The 20,727-nt window shown below is 44.4% G+C and overlaps 1 protein-coding gene across 3 annotated transcripts in view; it reads left to right on the top strand.

Annotated features, from left to right (window-relative positions):
- Nucleotides 1–20,727, top strand: part of RSU1 (Ras suppressor protein 1) — a 158,554-nt gene that overhangs the window by 14,330 nt on the left and 123,497 nt on the right. For all 3 annotated transcript variants that reach the window (XM_015249937.3, XM_072954877.1, XM_015249936.3), the window contains one exon: nucleotides 6,252–6,302. In XM_015249937.3, the coding sequence (XP_015105423.1) occupies nucleotides 6,252–6,302 (51 nt within the window). The remainder of the gene's footprint in view (nucleotides 1–6,251; nucleotides 6,303–20,727) is intronic.

Genomic DNA, 20,727 nt, shown 5'->3' with positions numbered 1-20,727 from the left:
GTTTTCCGAGTCCAGTTTCACTGCCTCCCGTACCCCTTACCTTAAAGCATTTTCAGACATGTCATCTCACAGTAAGTGACGTCTCCTGACCAGCCATTCATTATCCTTTCAGATACGCTTCTCTTCTGTCCACGATCCCTCTCTACCTTGCCGTTTAGGGTTTGGGTGCATATTCTCTGTTCCCTAAATTGAGTGACTGTATGATTTGTCATCCAAACCAGGACAGTTTTGAGAGGGACAGCAGGCGTAATCCAAGACTGTCCCTGTCTGATTGAGGATGTATGGTTGACGTTGCTTCTCAAAGGATCTCCAGGGTGGAGATTATCGGCACTGGGCTCCTGGCAAACATCCAGTCCACCATCGCCTGAGTGGTCCTTGGTTGAAATTATTGAACGAACCAGTTCCTTTTTGAGCTTTTAGGATTTTCCTGCTGACTTCCTCCTTGGCTAGAGAAGAAACCACTGTGAATCTTATACACAGTGCCAGCCTCCTCACCCTACCCCTGTGCCCGCTTCCCCTACAAACACATCTCTCCCCACAGCTTTCTTCCCCCCTGTTCATTTTGTCCTAATAACCGTGTTCACCCAAATCCCATCCTGAAGGCTGGAGGCAGAATGACAGCCAAGGCAGGGAAACATGTAACTGTGTACCATCAGCATGTTTTCTTAGTTACTTAGCTGACTTTGGGAAATCCGTTCTACTTTGAGAATGCCTGGGCAAAACTCAGCTTACAGTATTTCTTCAGGAGTTTTAATAACAGTTTGTTCACATGTTCTGGTGCCTCAACTTCCTGACAGTTGATGGCCAAGCAGGACCCCGCAGTGTGACGGTCCCGTGGGGAGGTTCCCGGTGTGTGATGAAGGTGATCATTCAGGTCGGTGGATGCAGCCTGACTCCATTTTGCTGCTACGTTGGATTAGGGCAGCTTTTGTACTTTGAAATAATCCGTTCTATTTCCATAGACCTTTTCTCCTTTTTTCAAATTTTACCAGTGCTGTTTCCATAGGTGACACACAGTGAACTCACTGGAAGGAAAGGGCGGGTCGTGTGAATACGTCTGTCGCTACTTGCTCTTAGCCTGTCGCAGGCTTTGTGCTGGATTCTGGGGTTTCCATTCTGTCCAACTTAACTGCTCTGCCCGCAGACCCACCCCAGAGTCCTTTGTTGCCTTAACTATTTCCTCAAAGATCTTTTATGAACTTTTTCTCCCCTTTTACCTACACTTGCATGTAGCCCTGTGGCAATAATGAGAGAGAAAAACATTCTAGTGGTGTGATTAGGTGAAATAACAAATAAATTTCCCTCCTTTATTAAAAAAAGATCCAAAGTTCTTCACTTTGTTTCCTGCTGAACACTTGTTGAAAAGACATAGTGGAATGGTGGAAAAGAACCGACTCTCCCTAATTAAAGCTCTCATTGTGAGTGTTAACTGGGAGGCGAGCAAAATTTTTTCTTTTTCATTACGGTACTTGTGATATTTTAGGAAAAAATTAAGGCAGGAGGATATTGGATTATCAAGGTTTTCCTGTAGTCACATTTGATATCTGTGACATTCAGATGGAGTGGCCTGCTGGTGTGAGAGGCTGCTGGTTGTCTGCCGGTCCCCGTTTGCCCCATCTTTGCTAGTTATAAAACCCCTAATTCTATCTGGCACACGATCACTTGGAATGGAGACTACATTTCCCCACCTCCTGTGCAGCTAGGCATCACTGTATTACAAAATGTTGATTAATTGTTTTAAGTGGAAGTGCCACGTGCAATTTCTTTAAAGTATCCTCAAGGAGGAAAGCTTTTTCCCCCCTTCCTGTTTTCCTGAAGGGACTGCAGATGTGATGGCTAAGCTCAGGCAGCCATTTTGGAACATGGAGGGTGGGATCCACGCACTGGGGGCGGTTGGCCACAAGATGCCAGGAACCTCTGCATTGTCCTTGTGTAAGTGAGAGAGGAATGCCTGTTATTTTTGGTTTGCTCTCACAATGGAGCTGACCGTCACCTCAGCTTGTATGTCTGAGAATCTGTTTCATCTTTTTGGTATGAGGGCAGCTCTTGGAGATTCTTTTTGTTTCCTGTCAGACTATATACCTCAGAGATAAAGGATGCTTTATTTGGTGGACAAGAACAGTCTTATCTTTTATAAATACTAATGCGTGAGATGTTATGCAATGTCTAAAATTGAACTTGCCAGGTAAGAAGCCATCATGGTGATGCTTGTAAAACCCACAGAAATGCTTTTCTCCTCTGCTTTGCTCTTCTCTTCCTCCTCTCCTAAGGGTTCAAGCCCAAAGCCAGTAAGTATGACCGAAAAAGAGAGGCATTCAGGGATGTGGGTGGTGGGCCTGGTGGCCCAGAGCCAGACGTGGGACCAGGAGTCGGGTGAGGAGAGTGTCTGTGTCTGTGTGGGGTGGAGAGGTGGAGGAGCACGTGAGGAGGGTGAGTGGGACAGAGTGCGAAGGGTGTCCCCATCGGAAGAAAGAGGGCGGGGTGATAGGTTTCTGCATTACTACACTGGTTGGGTAGTTGAAAGCCCTTAAAAGGTCCCCCAGAGCCCACTCACACAGGACATAGTTTAGCAGGGTTAAGACAGCACAGCCTGACGTCAGCGGTCCCAGAGGCTCACTGGTGCAGCCCCCCACCCACTACCCCCACCCCCAGGCTTGTTTCTTACTTGTTCAGGACATACTTTGTCTCCAGGTATGAACCTTCAAGGTATGTTTGAGGAATGTGGGTTTTGGGGGTGCCCGGGAAGATAACGTCCAGAGGTGTCTTCTGCACCCGACTGGCCAGGTGCCTGTAGCCTCATGTAAGCCAACGATCTGCACGTTCCTGAACTTGTGAACTAAAGTTTGCACATCTCAAGCTCGCCTGCTCATGCTGGTCTTGAGCCAGGATCAGTACCAGACTTCTGGGGGACCCAGTCCAGTGCTGAGACAACTGTAGTTAAGTGTAGGGGTATCTATTGCAGACTTAACTAGATTAAACATAAGGGAAGCCAGAGTTCTCGCTATTAGAGAAGGAAATTACGAATAGGAAAGGGGGAAAATGAGAATCAGCTGTGTGATGTTGTATTGGAATTGGTCTATTGTCTATTGGTGTGAATTTGTGATTTTCAGTTAATGTAAATAGTGAAATCAGTGTAGGGGTGTGTGTGTGTGTGTAGTTTTTCTAGTTCTGTCCACTCAGAGGAGCTGGGAACACTGAGCCCCCAGATAGCAATGAGCACATCTGGTGCCCAGATTTGGGCTTAAAAATAACATTTTCCACCAAAACAAACAAACAAACAAACAAAAACAAGCAGAGCTCATTAGAGGAACAGTTAATTGATTCCAGGGTTGTGGCAGCAAGAGTCCAAAATGAATTTGACTGTCTCTTGCCAGAAAACACGGAAGTTCTCGAAAGAGCCATGGGAACATGTCAAAAGGACTTAGGGAGCAGCTGGGATGGGCTACCAACTGGCCAAATCAGAGGTCATGATGAACATCATCATAATCTGAGAAAAATTATGTAACCAATTGACTGCTGTAAGAAACCACGAAGCCATGCAGTAGCAATAAATACAGCAGCAGCAACTCCACTGATGTTGTGGCCTGGATAATTCTTTCCTGACTGGGCCGCCTGGTGCGTTGCAGGATTTAGCAGCGTTTCCCTACCCGCTACTTGCCACTGCTTTAGACCAGTGCTGTCCAACAGAAATACAATGCAAGCCACATGTGCAAGTTTAGATTTCCTGGTGGCCATAGTTAGAATGTCTCCAGATGTTACCTCATGTCCTGTGAGGGTCAAAATTGCCCCCTTTTGGGGACCATGAAACATGTAGAACAAGATTTTATTGGTTTCAAAGTATCCTCGCTTCCCTCTTCCCCACCAATTTTTTTTTTTTTTTACTAATTACAAAGGGGAAAAGAATAAATTTACAGTGGAGCAGCCTGGTAGACATAAGTAACTGAGAGATCAGTGATAGGACAGATGGAAACCTTGTGTCAGTTGATAGGATGCGGTGAGAAGAAGACAGCATTTCCTTAGTATCGCTGCCAGGGATGCATAACCTAAATCTAATCAGGAATAAACAAAGGGTTGGAGATTCCTCAGAAAACTAAACATAGACCTACCATATGATCCAGCAATCCCACTCCTGGGCATATATCCTGAGGAAACTAACTCGAAAAGATAAATGCACCCCAATGTTCATAGCAGCACTCTTTACAGTAGCCAAGACATGGAAGCAACCTAAGTGTCCATCAACAGATGATAGATAAAAAAGTTGTGGTATATTTATATAATAGAATACTACTCAGCCATAAAAAAGGATAAAATAATGCCATTTGCGGCAACATGGATGGACATAGTGATTGTTATTCTAACTGAAGTAAGCCAGAAAGAGAAAGAAAAATGCCATATGATATCACTCATATGTGGAATTAAAAAAAGAAAAAAGGACACTAATGAACTCATCTACAAAACAAAAACAGACTCGCAGACCTTATGGTTACCAATCTTATGGTTACCAGGGGAAAGGGGGTGGGAAGGGATTAATTTGGGAGTTTGAGATGTGCAAATGTTAGCTGCTATATATAAAAATAGATTTTAAAAATGTTTCCTCTGTCTAGCACAGGGAACTATATTCAATATCTTGTAATAGTTTTTAATGAAAAAGAATATGAAAATGAAAAAAAAGTATGTATGTGTATGACTGAGACAATGTGCTGTATGGCAGAAATTGATACACTGTAACTGATGGTATTTCAAAAAAAAAAAAAAAAGAATGAAGGGCACATGGAAGACATAATACAGAACAGCCTGGCCTGCATGCGTCACAATTGCTAAGGTCCTCAGACTGAGAGGTGACTCCAAGAGGCCCGGCAGCTACCTGCCGTGTGGATTCTGAACTGGATCCATTTCTGTAAAAGAAGAGTTAGGATGCTTGGTGACACTTGGATGGAGGTTGAGGACTAGATGATAAGGTTGTTTCATGGTAAGTGTTTGACTTCGATGGTTGTGTTGTGGTTGTGCAGGAGAGTGTCTTTGTAGAGATACCCTAAAGTTCTGTGGGACATTAGACCAAAAGCTGTATCTCAGATGGGTCAGGGCAGAAAAATAGGTCTTTGTATTGTATCTTGAGCTTTTCTCTAACTTTGTGGTAGTTGGAAAATAAGAAAAATGCTTGCAAGTTGCAGTCGGGGGTCATAGGTTGGGGCCCAACACTGAGTCCCTTCCTGAGAAAAAAAATAATCTTACTGTCCCATTAAAGGGAAAACCCTGTTGCATTAATATAATGTTCTTATAGAAAGAATGTTGAAAAAAATTTCTAAATAATATTTAACACACATATATATATTTAAAACCTTAATACATATAACTGTGCTATAGTATAATTAGTATATTATGCATAACCATTCAGATTTTAATTTTATGTATATAGTATGCACACACATCTATATGTACACGTAAATAAAATGTACATAGACCTTCCACTGAGTGACGTTTTAGAACCCAAAGAAGAGGGCAGGTCACTTTTTCCCCCTCTGGCTTTTTTTGTTTGTTTGCTTGTTTTTTTCAAGTAGATCTATATATGTTTTTTTCTTGGTAGTTGGGAAAACCATTTTTTTTTTCAAAGCAGATCTAATCTTTTTCAGCAGATTAAGCCTGCATGATGTTTAAAATTGGTGAATTACGTGCTGGTGCTTTGAAATGTCCACCAAAACTTGTTGAGAAGAACTTGGGAAGGGATTTTACTCTGATTATCTGAGAGTGTAGGGGAGTTTCGGGGTTGACAGTGGTCATGGGTGAACTCACTGGCTGCCGGCCTTCCGTGAGCTGACCTCTCTGTCTTGATGGGATGGTCTTTTAAGCACAGGTGAGGGCGTGGTTCCTGTCCGGACCCTGGGGCCGGTTCGCCGGGCCGGTTCGCCTGGCCAGTTTGCCTGGCCAGTTTGCCTGACCGGCTCACACTATTGAGATGGATGGCCCCGGCTGGGCCAGCCGATCGGGTCACCCAGCGTTGCTAACGGGCCCTTGTCAGGTTTGCTCCTGCGACATTAATCCCATTAGCTCTAACTCACTGTGCTAATTGCACTGTTAATTGCGTGACTTTTCTTAATTTGGTTTCACATTTAACAGCATTCCATGAATTCCCTGCTTCTATTTTTGTGAGCGGTAACGGTTCAACCTGTGAAAATAATTCAGCATTTGACCTTGCAGGCGCGTCGGTGTAATCTGGGTGCATTAACTGACTGTGTTTTTCTTTTCTTTTACAGTCACCCTGTCACACATCACGCAGCTGGTCCTCAGCCACAACAAGCTGACGAGTGAGTTGATGTCATCCTCTGCTACCCAGTTTCTGACTTTTAGCGAACGTGGTGATACTGCTAATTCTTGTGTTTCCTTTAAAGACACTAATGTCAAATGATTATTTGGGCAAACTGAAAATTGATTTGGGCAACGCTGAGGGACCTGAGCGTACGTATGATCTTCCTGAATTTTGTAGTTTGCTCTGTTTTGAGGATTCTTCCTTATCATGTGTGTTAACTGAAGAAAGATAATGACACTGTTTCTCTGCAAATGGTCCCTGTCCGGCATGCTCAATGCAGTGGCCTGAAATGCTGGGTCTTTATTATTTCATGAAAACAAACAAACACTTTCTTATCAAAAAATATTAGAATAAGAATTCTTTGCTTTCATTTATATGTTTTCCTCAAAGGGGGAACATTTATTGATCTGCCTTTTTTCCCTGCTTGATGGGGGGAGAAAAGCACGAAGTTGTACAAATTCTATCCATTTGCATCTGCGTCTTTGAAGTTCTTGAATCTGGTTTCCACAGAAAATGGTACTGGGTACTGGTCGTGTTGTGGTGCTGTTAACATACAGCGGATTCACACCTCTTTGTAAAGCAAATCTTGTGCGACTGATGTTGGCTATTTCATCCTTAGAGCTGTGGCTTTAAAGATTTTAATGACAGCGACCCACTCTCCCTTCTCATTTCTGATTGACTGTCCCTCCTTCGTGCCGCCGTATTTCTTGCTGACTTGAATGATTCTCTAATCATGTGGCAAGAACTTGGTAGGGAGCTTCTCCGAGTCCAGTGAAACCGAGCAGAAAGTCACGCTGAGGGATGTGTGTCGCGAATGTATGTGTGTGTGTATGTTATATGTGGCTTGAAGCACCGTCACAGAGCTGTCGATACCTGAGAGTTAAGAGTGGCAGTTAAGGCCCCTCATGGGCAGGAGGCAGGCAGATTAGTTCATTGTTAGCAAAAAGCACATGTTCGTAAGGCAAAGGCAGAGTGGCACGATTGTTGTTCGGGTACCGGTGGCCCCAGCAGCTGAACGTGAGGGTGGCAAGTCACGTGTGATCGTTTTTGTAACAGGTGTTCTGGTGCCACTTTCATTGTTTTTGTAGCAAATGGTCCTTTTCTCCACTGAGACCCTAATCCCAGTTCAGAAGGGACTGTGTGGTCCCTAAATTCCCCCAGATTTTGTGAGCAGAAATTCCTGAAGCTCTCTGTCTCTTCGCTCATGAAAATATTTCTTAATTGCCAGGCTTACTACCCCTTTTAGATCTTATGTCATCACTAGAGCGGAAAACAGTTTACATTTAAACAAGAAAGCCAAACACATTTTATTCCTATTATATCACTAATTGATCCATTCTTTAAAAAATTATTTCAGATGGTTGTAGTTTATTTCTTTCTAAATGTCCACAAACAGAGAAAGCTCAGGGTCGGGAGGTCGGTTTCTTTTTCCTGGCATGCAATATGAGATTTATTGAGGAGGACATAAATACAGCGTTAAATTGTGTCTTTTATGAAAGAGGTTCACTGTGAATGGATCCAACCTTTGTATTTCTTTCTTCCTTCCCCCCCCCCATTTGAAATACTCTTGACCTAACCCAGTAAGCTCTAATTAATCGTCTTGGCAAATTCTGTTTCATGCCATTGTGAGTAGTGTCAGTGACACCCGATCTGTTCCACTAAGGTCAAATTAGCATCTTTTACTATTTTTCTGGCATTTAAATGAATGGCTTTGCTCTGGTTTTTCCAGTGTTTATAGTAAATATGTCCATGTGATGGAAATATAAATATGCATTACATGGAATTGGGCGAGCCCACCCTACTGTCACTTTTTATTGTAATCAGTGTCTTTCATGTTTCCTGGATTTAATGGGGACTGGCTGACAGCACCACATTCAAACCGCTGGGACTCAAAAGATAAACCCCTCAGCGCTGCTTGTATCTTGCAAAAGTGAGTGTTTTTCTCTTCCGGTGCCAGTTACACTTGCGTCCTTACAGAATGACCGACCTGGTCCCTCATGCTGGGAACTGATCTGGGGACACCTTTTGGCTCCACACACCTAAGTCTGTGTCTGTGGGGCTGTTGAAACTGTGTGGTTCTGAGTCTGCCTCTTTTTCCTGCTGGTGGTTTTGACATCAGCAGGTCCACTCAACGCAAGACGAGTGAGATCACGAGGAACGAGAAGGAGGGCTGGTGACCCTTAAATGCCCCACGATTTTGTGAACAGAAATTCTTGAGGTTTTCGACATGAGAGTTCATGAAGTCTTTCAAAAGTGTCATACTACGTGCTGTTAGAGGCTCCTCGTTCTTACAGTGACACGATACACATTTAGAGCTGGGGGACTGGGGCAGTGCTGCTGGGTTTGAGTTAAGTCACTGGAGGGGTGACTACCTGCAGCAGTTTTCCCAGATGCATGTGCCCGTGATGGAATTAAGGTCAGAGGCAAGTGAATCTTCGCCTTCTGCTTTCTGGCTGTGACTGGCTGTGACTCTCTACGAACCAGAAGAAGGTTCTTTCTGCTCCAGTGGGAATGGTTTCAGGGTCAAGATGAGGTTCTGCCCCTGGAAACACCCCAGTCCCCGCCCAGTGCCTGCAGGCCTGCACACACCTAGTGGGAGACGCTGTTGGCCTGACGTCCAGCGCCTGCCCTCTGGCCCCACATCCTGCAGCCAAGCCTTCCTCCCCATGTGCCGCTAGAGGGAGACTGATCCGTCTTCTCTCCCCTGGTCGCAGCTGCCCTCTGCCCCTGCGCCGCCCTGCCTCCCCCTCCCTCCCTTGCAGCGCCCCCGCTGCCCTCTGTCCATCCTCTCTCCGGGCTCCCCTGACTGCCCTGGCCAACTGGAAAGCTTCCTTCCCCCCAACTCCTGTTGTTCATGGACTCTTGACCCCAGTGTGGCACTTCCTCGTCCCACCACTGCTTCCTGTTCCTTCTCTCTCCAAATGCATCTTGTGCTGTGCTGAAAGCAGGGACCATTTCTGATTCTTCCTGGATGCCTGTTGCTGAGTGCACAGTGGCTCCCCAGTGATGACTTGTATAAAGCAGGTGTGGTTGATGGAAGGAAGCTGGTAGGTGGCAGACCAGGGCAGGAAACAGCCGGCCGCTGGTGAAGTGCTCAGTATTGGAACCTGACAGTTTCTTCAGGGTGAACCAGCGTGGAGCCTGGAGGAGCTGTGCCCAGTATGGACTTCTGTTTCTTAACTAATGGCGGGCTCACGTCAGACGTGCTGGACCGGGAGCCCTCTAGTGAAGCGTCTCCTTGCGTTCTGGAAGTTGGTGTCCATGGCATCTTTATCGCTATAGGGGCCCCTTCGTCACTGAGGAGTGATGTGCGGAGATGGTGCAGGCAGACCTCGTTGGGCGGTGCCTCACTTTACTGAACTCGGCAAACACTGCGGGTTTTTAGAAATTGAAGGTCGGTGGCGACCCAGTGTCAAGAGAGTCAGTTGGTGCCGGTTTTTTCCAGCAGCATTTGCTGGCTTCGTGTCTCTGTGTCACATCTTGATTGTAATCGCAGGATTGTAAACCCTCCAGCAGCAAAAAGATGACAACTCGTTGACGGCTCAGTTGATAGTATTTTTTTTTTTAGCAATAAAGTACATTTTTTCCTTTTTGTTTATTGAAGTATCCTTGGGTTACAGTGTTGTGTCAGTTTCTGGTGTCCAGCATAATGTTTCAGTCATACATGTGCATGCATCTATTCCTTTTCATATTCTTTTTCGTTACAGGTCACTACAAGGTATTGAGTATAGTTCCCTGTGCTGTACAGAAGAGACTTGCTTATCTGTTTTGCAAATAGCAGTTAGTATCTGCAAATCTCGAACTCCCAATTTATCCCTTCCCGCCCCCTTTCCCCCCTGGTAACCATAAGTTTGTTTTCTATGTCATTGAGTCTGTTTCTGTTTTGTAAATAATTTCATTTGTGTTTTTTTTTTTGGATTCCACATATGAGTGCTGTCATATGGTGTTTTTCTTTCTCTCTTTCTGGTTACTTCACTTAGTATGACAATCTCCAGGCCCATGTATGTTACTGTAAATGACATCATTTTATTCTTTTTATGGCCAAGTAGTAGTCCGTTGAATAAAGTACTTTTTAATGAAGGTGTGTACATTGTTTTCTAGACATAATGCCTTGCATGCTCGATAGACAACGGTAGAGTGTAAGCCTAACTTTTACATGCACCTGGGGGACCAGAGGATCTGGTGACCCACTTCACTGAGATAATCGCTTCATCGTGGTGGTCTGGAAGCAGACGTGCCTCATCTCCAAGGTGTGCCTGCCTGTGCTCCTCAGGGACCCCTAAGAATCCACAGCAGGGAAGCTGGCATCATGACCAGCTGTGGGGGCTTTCACCCACCCAGCAGCCCTCGTGGCCTCGGTCACATTGCCCTTCTCCACGGAGACTGGAAGACCTAGATCTCCCGGTTTAGAACCCGTGCCTCTTTCACTCACTTTTCTATGTTTCAAGTCCCAAATGATTTACTAAGATTTCCATAGAATTAACTGTAGTATGTCAGTTTCTTGAGGGTAGGAGCCTTGTCACATGCTCACGTGGTACTCACCCTCACGAAAGTGCCAGAAGCACGCTGAGTGTGAGATAGGCCCTCAGTTAATGCTGGTTGATGAGCGGTTGGTAGGTGATGAATTGGGAGGTGTCCCCCCCGTCCGAGATGACAGACTCTAGGGCTTGCCTGCTCTCAGTGTTACTAAGGAGGGGACGTGGCGCTTATTTCAAAGGTGGTCCTCCTGTGTCTCTGCCCTCCTCCTCCGCTCCCTGCCTTTGTGATGACCCTTCCTGGTAAGCCAGTGACAGCTGAGTCTTTTTCAGTCTGCATCTTGCCCGATCCTTGGTTTTTATGGTGTCTGGGAGTATTCGCTTTGTAAATGTTTTTCAACTTGTTTTCAGTCTTTAAGAGGAATTTCTTTCCGAGGCCACCAGTTCAGGACTTGTCCACTAGAGGTCACTGTTGAGATATGTATTTTCCCTGCCATCATCTTGTGTGGAAAAGATGACAAACCAAATTTGTGCTGTCAGATGAAAATTTTTTGCAAGCTTTTCAGCTCTGTCCAACAGGGCATGTTGCCACTGTCATTTACATAGTGCAATTTTATCACGGTTAAGGAGGTCCTTCAATAAGGAGGTATGTTATTTTTCTGTTTGAAGTACACACTGAGTTTCAATGTCATTATTAGTGTGTATTATGGCCACTGTGTCATGTTAGGAACTTTCCTTCCGGTTTCTTTAAATTCGGAGAATTTTATTGCCTTCTGTAGTGTTTTGTATTGAGTATATGTGAGATTTTTTTTCCCTGTGGAAGAAAACTTAAAATACAGATCTATGTAACAAGATTTTAATTCAAAAAAAACTATGTAAAGTGAAACTCAGGAAAATGTGCATTTTGTGCGTATTCAGATCGATTCTTGAATGCCATTGGGTGGGGAAGAAGACTGTGCGTTATGAAATGAATTGCATTCTGCATCAATGATAAAACAGTCTCTTGAGCATGAATTTTTTTAATGTGATACTTTTCTTAATTTTAAAAATAATTTTATTCTTAAAGCCAAGCCCAGGTACAGACATTACCAACACCTCAAATATGATAATAGTGTTTTTCATTTTGCGACCCATGATGTTAGGGATTAAACACTCATCATTTTCTGCAAGAAAGACAAAGGATGTCTTTTTGCTCCGTGCAGATGTTGAGCAGTGAGTTCTGTGTAAACCTTTCATAAGTGTGGGTCTCTGAATGTCACTGTGGAGTTTTATACTTTGAACTTTTAACTGCCATGTAAAACATTTTCTTGAGCTATTAGCAGCCTTGTCGGCCATTTCAAGCCTTAACTGTGACCATACCTTGTCATTTAATGTGTTGGAAATGACTAAACAGGCAGAAAACAAGTGTTACGGCAAAACTTGGTTCTTTTTTTTTTTTTTCACTAGACTATTTCCTATTAGTTATAACTGATAGATGAATTTGGAATTATAGCAAATAAGAAAATGCTTGCATATTTTCTTGAGTGACTTCAGTAATTTGTTTTTAATGTTTGAAATATGTGGAAGTTAATGTAATGTTTTAAGATTTGCTACGGATGTATTGATTGTTAGGGTCTCTACTGTGTCACTAGAAAGGAATTAAGCAGCTTGTTTTACATGAAAATACTGCCATCTCGAAATATGCAGATCCAATTATAATGAAGAAAAGCAGTTTTTAAAAAGCATAATTAATGGAAACCCTTCTCTACAGACGTAATAGATTGTTGAGATAAATGAGAAAAATGAACTGTCCCAACTTACAAGAATGACCTTCACTAGTCTTTCAACACCTTCCTGTTCCCAAATCTGTTTATTTCCTCTCCCATAGATTATTTGTCATGCCTTATGCAAAAGTTCTTGTGCATGGCTTGTATGAAATTAAACTAGGAGGGGGGATATGCAAAATAAATCGTCTCTGTGTCACGCATTTATCTTGTGACAATATCAAAACAACTTACCGCTTGCATTTTAACAGGGTATGAATGTATTTATAATACCGAGGCTTTGATCAATATCTTATTCTTTTAATTAGTGCACATTTATCAGTTTGTTCCTAGGCCATCATTTGGAAGACTGGATTTGAAAAAAATGGATACATGATATTGAGTCTGATAGCTTTTAATTGAACAGTGCCTTTCCCATGGTGCCACTGGTTGGGTACCATTAAAAAATTGCCTGTCGTTGGGACTTTGTTATTCTGGGTTTTAGTGAGGAAGCCTACAGGGTCATAGTCCAGAACCAGCCCAGCCCAAGGCCACTGGGTGAAGGTGGAGAAGGTGGGTCTTGATGCCGTTGTGTCCTCGGCTCAGACTCTTGTCACCCTCCGATCTCTGTCGCCCACCAACCCAAAGGTACCTGCTCTAGAATACCTTTTCTTGGAGTCCTTTGCTAAGAGGGAGCTAGCTCAAAGGGCGGTATGTGAATTCTTCCTCAGTATATTTTTCAACAGAACGACTTCAGTTACGGGAGTTTCAGAGAGGTGGCTGGCTGTGGTGACCACAACGTGTGGGCAGGTTGGACCTGTCATTTTCCAAACCGCAGCTCGTGTGCTGCGGGCAGCTGATCTTGGAAAGGGTTTCTTTTACTATTTACAATAGAACCCTCAAAGGGAATTGACTTACTAGCAAGAATTTCTCTATAAATCACCTGTTGACTATCTACTAGGTAAAGTGTTTCTACATGTGTGTCGTGCAGGAGGTCGGGAGAAGATCTTCTAGAAGGAGCAATACTTGAGTATATACGTTCTTGCAGAACAATTCTTAGCATTGCATAACTGACTGACCTTTTTTAAGAATAGAGTGAAGGCTGTGTCCACGATTCCTAAAAAATGCACATAATCCTGATAATTTCAGCGGGTTTGTGAATCCTGTTAAAATCATGCATGAAGCTCAGATTTAGAAACCCTGGAGTCAGGGAAAGATACCATTAGTGTTTTTACAGTGTAGATGCATTCATGCTAGGAAAAGGAGATATTTCCTGGAAATTTGTACAAGACTTTCAGAAGGTGATTTTCAATGTGCTGTGAAACTCATTCTTGATAGCTTTTTTAAAATGCTCACAAGCTCCAGCTAACTTATCTGCTTAAATTTAAATTTTGTTAAGTAAGAATTGGTACTCTTGAACAGAATGTGGATACAGGCAGACCTTGTTTTATTGTGCTTGGCTTAATTGCGTTTCACCGATGCTGTGTGTTCTTTGACACATTGGAGGTTTGTGGCATCGAGCAAGTCTGTTGGTGCCATTTTCCCAACAGCATTGGCTCACTTCATGTCTCTGTGTCACGTGCTGGCAATTCTCTAAAGACTTCATACCTTTTCACTATTATTACATCTGTTAATGGTGGTCTGTGATCAGCGATCTTCAGTGTGACTACTGTGACTTCCTGAAGGCTCAGATGATGGTTAGCTTTTTTTTTTAATGATGAAGTGCTTTTGACTTAAGGTAAGTACATAATTTTTTTAGACGTAATGCTGTTGCACACTTAGTAGACTACGTAACTTTTACATGCACCGGGAAACTCGCTTTACTGTGGTGGTTTGGAACGGAACCTGCAGTGTCTCCGAGGTCTGCCTATAGTGTATACGTTTTTTTCAACTCCGGTAAAACCTTGAGAATGCCTTTCTCCTGTCAGTTTTTCTTTCTCTTTGTGAATCAGCTTAACAGACAAAACACCACTCTGATACGACTGACCACTAGTTAACAAACTCGTCGACCTCATGTTCACCTATTTTCGATCTGAACTTTCTTGTCTAACGTTTTGCTGTTCTTTCAGCCTTTTTCGTCCCCTGCCTAGTCTCTGGCCAATCCCTGATTCTTAGCGGAAGCGTCTGCCCCGCTCTCCTCGTCTTGCTCCTCTTTCCTAAAGTTGAGATGAATTCTAACCTTCTCCACAAAGCCCTCCCTTCCAGCCAACTGAACCAGCCCTCGGTGAAAATAAAGCATCGGGTGCCCACAGCTTACTAGCCTCTGGGGACCACACCCCCAGCGACCATGACTTCAGTGTGAAAGGAAGGAGTGAAAAGAGCTAGCGGTTTGGAACACCCTGCTCTGTATCCAGGGGAAGCCACAGGCTTAACGTGGTTGAGGGACCAGAGCTGGAGGCTGGGGGCTTTCTTACAGCTTCAAGCCTTTCTTACAGCTTCAAGCCATCCCCCTGCGGCCTCTGCTGGTGATGGATGTGTGCAGGTTAGACATCCTGCTCCGGGACACTTGAAGCTCCGTGGACCACACCACACATTGACCCTGGAGCTTCACTTGTTCAAATAGAAAAGCAGGGAGAATTGCTAAGGTTAAAGGCAGAGTTGTGAACAGTTAGGAGGGGAGTTAACAAAGGGACAGTGTGGGATTTTTTCCAGCACTGGGCATCTTCCTCCACCCGCTTCATCAGCACTGAAACAGAAGGCAAGGAAGGAAGAGAAGCAACCCTGCGGGACCTCTTGCGGAACTAATTCTTATTGTAAAAGACATGAACTGTTGGCAGAGCATGTTGTGTGAATGTGTGTGTGCGTGTGTGTGAACTGGACCCATCCCTCATCTCTCTTGTAACAATCAAAGATTGGGAGAGAGTGTGTATAATATCCCATTATAATGACGCTTTAAGAGCCTAGATAGTTCTGACATCGAGCTTGCTTTCTGCATTGATTGATTGCCATTTATTGTGTGTTCTCTTCTTTCTCACTGTGTTTCCAGACTCCTTAGGAACCCTCCCTAGAGGAAGGAATCTCTATCCTTTTTTCTTGCCTTTCCGCGATGGCACTTCCTGCCAGGCCGTGGAAAACCACGGCCTTTCCTCTTAGAGCTGCTTCTCCCACTCAGCTCCCAGATGAAAGCCATTTATTGACTTCCAGCCTGGCGGGTGCTCCAGCCCCTCAGCCCCAGAGTGTGATTTCCCAGGTGTGTTCCTAGAAGAATTCAGGGTTTGGAAGGACTCCCGAAGGATGCCTGGACCATACCTTGGTTTTTTCTGGGAAGTTAATGCAAGAATCACATGTCAACTGAATTTTGCATCCGCAGAGGAGCGGAAATCCATGCTTGTCAACTTAGGAGATTTGTTTGGCTTGTGCGTACACACTTTTTACAGCCCAGGGACATAGATTTTTGTGTATTTGACTTTATACTGTAAAATCTGCCTTACTGCTTGCTTGTAACTTTTTTCCCCTAATTTTTGTTTAATTGATTATTTGAATTGTTGCTGAAGAGTGGGACCTTTTTTTTTTTTCTTTTTCTTTTCTTTTTTTTCCTGCAGTGATTTAAGTCAAGGATATTTTTGGTTAGTAAAAGTTCTTAAGTTGCAGAATCTTCAAGAGGCCCATGATAGGATACGCTAAGTATGTCCTGGATGTGGGGGCTCAGTTAATACCCCTGATTAACTGAAAGAAGTATTGCTATTGTCACTTACAGCGCTAATAATATTTGGGGGATGTTGGCCTTTGTTGAGTGGCTGCTTAGCTCTTTTTTCTATTTCATTTTTACCCTGAGAACATGTAGTTCCTGTTAAATGCGAATTTGCTTTGCTGTTCCGTAAACTTTTTGTTTTTAAATAACCTGTATCCCCTGTAATTCACTGTTTTAATAGCTGCTCTGGGGGGGAAATCCCATAAAATCTAGGAAGCTGGTTATCATCAATATACTTTTGAACTTCAAATTCTTGTGCTAAAATACAATTAGTTCATTATCCACCTCATGTTTTTGGCCAGAAAACAAAAGTCACTAATCACTGTAGGTACAAATGACCTTTCTGTTTTTTTGCGTGCGAGCGTCTGAAGAGCATAATTACTGGTATGCGAGCGTGAGGGGAGTCGTCTTTACGTGTAATCATTAAAGTGGCATTAGAGGCGGCGATTCCTAACTGGCTGAGAGAGTTGGCATCTGTGTAATTACTTTAGACGTCACCTCTGTGGTGTGACTGGACTAAAGCCTCCTAGCGATTGTAGCCGAGGATTAAGGGGCTGTCCTTTCACTCTGGCCAAGAGTGCCCCAAGTCACAGTCCACGTAGTGTGTGTGTGTGTGTGTGTAACGGAGGTACCGGGGACTGAACCTCGGACCTCATGCGTGCTGAGCATACACTCTACCACAGAGCTGTACCCTCCCCCTCCATGTGGTTTCTTATTTCACAGGGTTCCTACTAATCTGGCTTCTCCCCAAGGTGAAGGGGGATGGTTGTTACCCAGTGTCACCATCGTCACACGTGGGGGTAGAGCTGTGTTCGCTTTCACCATTTCCTCTCAAATGGTCTCCCCCCACCATGTAATGAATAATCTCACTTGTTTTTATGCATTTTCATGCTTTTTTGGGGGCCATCTTTCTAGTACCTTCGCTGCAGCAATGTGACTTAGGAATCTAGGTGAACGGCTGCATTTGAATGTCCTCTGCCATCCCCTGGCCTTCTCTGTTAAAGAAATTGTATATAGCAGCAGAAGCATGGAACGGTCCGACTGGGCACTGTTGTTTGTTAGGGCAACAGAGGAAGCTCTCCTAGTTTTAGTATAAATATGTCAAGTTTGGGGAAGCAGTGCTATCCATTGGTTTTGTTTCATCTTACCCCATATGGGATGTTTGGGCGGGGTTTGGCCCGTGGGTCAGGGTCACTTTGGTGTCCCTGGAAGTGGGCATGAGACAGTAGGATTTCACCCCTCACACCCCTGGGTCTCAGCCTGGCCGTGGGCAGGTGGTCCCATCAAGTCCTTGCTCTGAGGCTTCCTCTCCCTGCACTTGGGATGACCGGCAGCCCGTCAGTGGTTTCCCGTAAAGGAGGCAGCGGCTGAGCCACTAATTTGGGGTTTCAGAGAGGCGAACGGGCAGGGTCCCCGGTTTTCACGCCCTCGCTAGTGCTTCTCCGCAGGAATCAGCAGAGCGGAAACCAGCCCTGCGGGAAGAGAGCTAGTGGATGCTGTGGGAAGAGCTGGGCAGAGAAGTTGGGTGGCAATGGTGGGTAGACTTCCCTTCCAGATTTCACGTCTGTGCTCATGATGACAGCCTCCATGTGCTCCCAGCAGCTTCTGGCTTCCCAGCCACCAGTGCCGGGTCTGTTCCCTCCTATAGCCAAAGGGGCTCCGGCTGTCGGCGCTGTCCATATGGTTCTGAAGACCAGCACTTGACTCACTGGCCTATCCGTGGGCTGCATGCAGGCGAACTCACGTCCTTCTGTTGGCGTGCCTGCTGCTCCCAGAGCCCATCACCTTGAGCAGTTTGGGTTCTTTGCCTCCGGGGCTGAAGGATGCTTTTGCTCAGAAAGCCCCCGGATCAGCTGCACCCCAGCTGGTCTGCCTGTGCTGCCGTGGCTGCCAGCATCCTGCAGGGATGCCTGCGTTTCAAAGGCCAGAAGTACAGCAAGTGGCATCTCGTCACGTGACCACACTCGGGCATAAGGAAGTTGCTGAGTGACTTGGTGGTCCAGGGAATCTGATGCTTTTTCGCCCTTGAATGTCATTCATGCTACTCCGGGCAGTTGTCACCATAACCATCTGTGTGGGGAAGCAGAAACTGGCTGGATGTGGTTTCTTTTTTTTTTTTTTTAAATTTTATTTATTTATTTTCTTGAAGTATGGTCAGTTTGTAATGTGTCGGTTTCTGGTGTACAGCATAACATTTCAGTCATACATATACATTCATCTATTCCTTTTCATATTCTTTTTCATTATAGGTTACTACAAGATATTGATACAGTTCCCTGTGCTGTACAGAAAAGACATGTTTATCTATTTTCTATATAGTAGTATCTACAAATCTCGAACTCCCAGTTTATCCCTTCCCGCCCCCATTCCCCGTTGGTAACCATAAGTTTGTTTTCTATGTGATTGAGTCTGTTTCTGTTTTGTAAATAAGTTTGTTTGTGTCTTTTCTTTCTTTTTTCTTTTTTTTTTAGATTCCACATATGAGTGCTATCATATGGTGTTTTTCTTTCTCTTTCTGGCTTACTTCCCTTAGAATGACGATCTCTGGGTGGCTGGACATGGTTTGATCACAGCCCCCACTTGGGTGCTTTAAGCCCCTGAAAATGTCTTTTGTCCTTATTTTTTTCCACATTTCATGAGCCCCCAATCTTAGCAGCTCACTGAGGTGGCAGAGGAGTCCTGACTTGGGTAAGAGTATTCTAATCTGACTCAGCATTATTGTACGCGGTAAGGGACATTAAGTATTGGATGAATGGTTTTCATGTCACCACTGAATTAAACGTTTTCTGAACCAAAATAGGGTCCCCAGATTGGCAGCACCACCATCCCCTGAAACTTGTTGGAAATGCAGATTCTGGGGCCCTGTCCCAAACTACTGAATCAGAAACTCTGAAGTACACCCCCCCTCCCCCGAATCTGTGTTTTAACAAGCCCTCTGGTAATTCTGATGCACTTGAAGGTTTGAGCCCACTGCGTTAGAGCAGTGCTATCTGGTGGAGCTTTGTTCGGTGATTGGAATGTTCTGGTATTCATGCTGTCCAGTGGGGTAGCCATTAGCCCCCTGTGGCTGTCAAAGTCTTGAAATGTGGCTGGTCTGACCAGGCAACTGAATTATTAGTTAATTTCAACTAATCTACATTTAAATTTTTTGTAATTTTTTTTTTTTGATACCTTCATCCAATTTCCTCGTCCCCTACTACACCACCTCTGGACCACTGGTGACCACAAATCTGATCTCTTTTTTTCTTTGAGTTTTTTTTGTATGTTGTTTTTGTTTGTTTTCTTTTTTTAAAACAGATTCCACATATAAGTGAGATCATATAGTTTTTATCTCTCCCTGTGTGACTTTTTCCACTTAGCATAATGCCCTCAGCGTCCATCCATGTTGTTGTAAAAGGCAGGGTTTCCTTCTTTTTTATAGCTATAGAGTATTCTATTGTGTGTGTGTGTGTGTGTGTGTGTGTGTGTGTGTACATGTGTGTGTTGTGTGTATGTGTGTGTGGGTCACATTTTCCTTATTCATCTGTCAACAGATACCTAATTGTTTCCATAGCTGGGGTACTGTGAATAATGCTGCGGTGAACATGGGGGTGCAGATTTCTCTTTGACATTGATTTTGTTCCCTTCCATTAAATACCCAGAAGTTAACTTGCTGGATTGTATGGTGATTCTATTTTTAATTTTTTGAGGCATCTCCATGCACTTTCCATAGGGGCTGTACCAACTTATATTCCCAGTCTAGATTTACATCTAAGTAGCCACGTATAGTGAGAGGATTGGACGGCCCAGCCCCAGAGCGTCTCCGGCTATTTATAGTGTGCGGATAACCTCCTAAAAGCCTTTAAAAAATAAGTTATTCATCGTGCAATTATTAATTTTCTACCCTAGAATGAAACACTCTTAGAACAATGCTCCAGTTGCTACAATGATAGTTGGTTTTGGTTCTTCTGTTGGGGAAACGGCGTTAGCTGTTGTTAGCTAGCGGGGGAAGCATGTTCTTAAGCATAGCATTGGTTTCACGAGTGCACTTCGTCTGTGCGGCGCCTGGTGGCTATGCCTGTTGTGAATGTAACTGATGAAGATACATGCACGTCCTTTTAGGAGGATCCAAGCTGTTGTTCAGGAGCAAAGCTGGATCAGTGTGTTCTTACAGTTGGAGCTCTGGTCTGTCCAGTGTGCCTGTCCGGTGCTGGCTGGGGCTTCTTGCCCCAGGGAGCTTTGTAAAGAGATGTTCAGGTTAGCTGAGTGCCTTTTTGGCCCCCACTCCTCAGCCCCCCAGGCACTTGGGGTTTCTTGTCCTGCAGCCATCCAGAAACCCTGCAGGGGCTGATGGCTGAGTCTGGGCTGGTACCCTGTTCCCAGAGAGAAGGAACTCCAGAGTGACCTTCAGGTTCCTAGACTGAGGAGGACGTGAAGGAAAAGAGGGTCGTCCTGGGCTTGTTGGTCTGAGTAGTTACAAATACCGGAACGTACTCTGACACCAGTCTCTGGGCTTCGTTCCTGGGGTGACATGAC

This window comes from Vicugna pacos, chromosome 35 (assembly GCF_048564905.1).
Source record: "Vicugna pacos chromosome 35, VicPac4, whole genome shotgun sequence".
NCBI classification, from domain to species: Eukaryota; Metazoa; Chordata; class Mammalia; order Artiodactyla; family Camelidae; genus Vicugna; species Vicugna pacos.
Note: the sequence above shows the minus strand (reverse complement) of the source record. Positions and strands in the feature narration are given on the sequence as shown.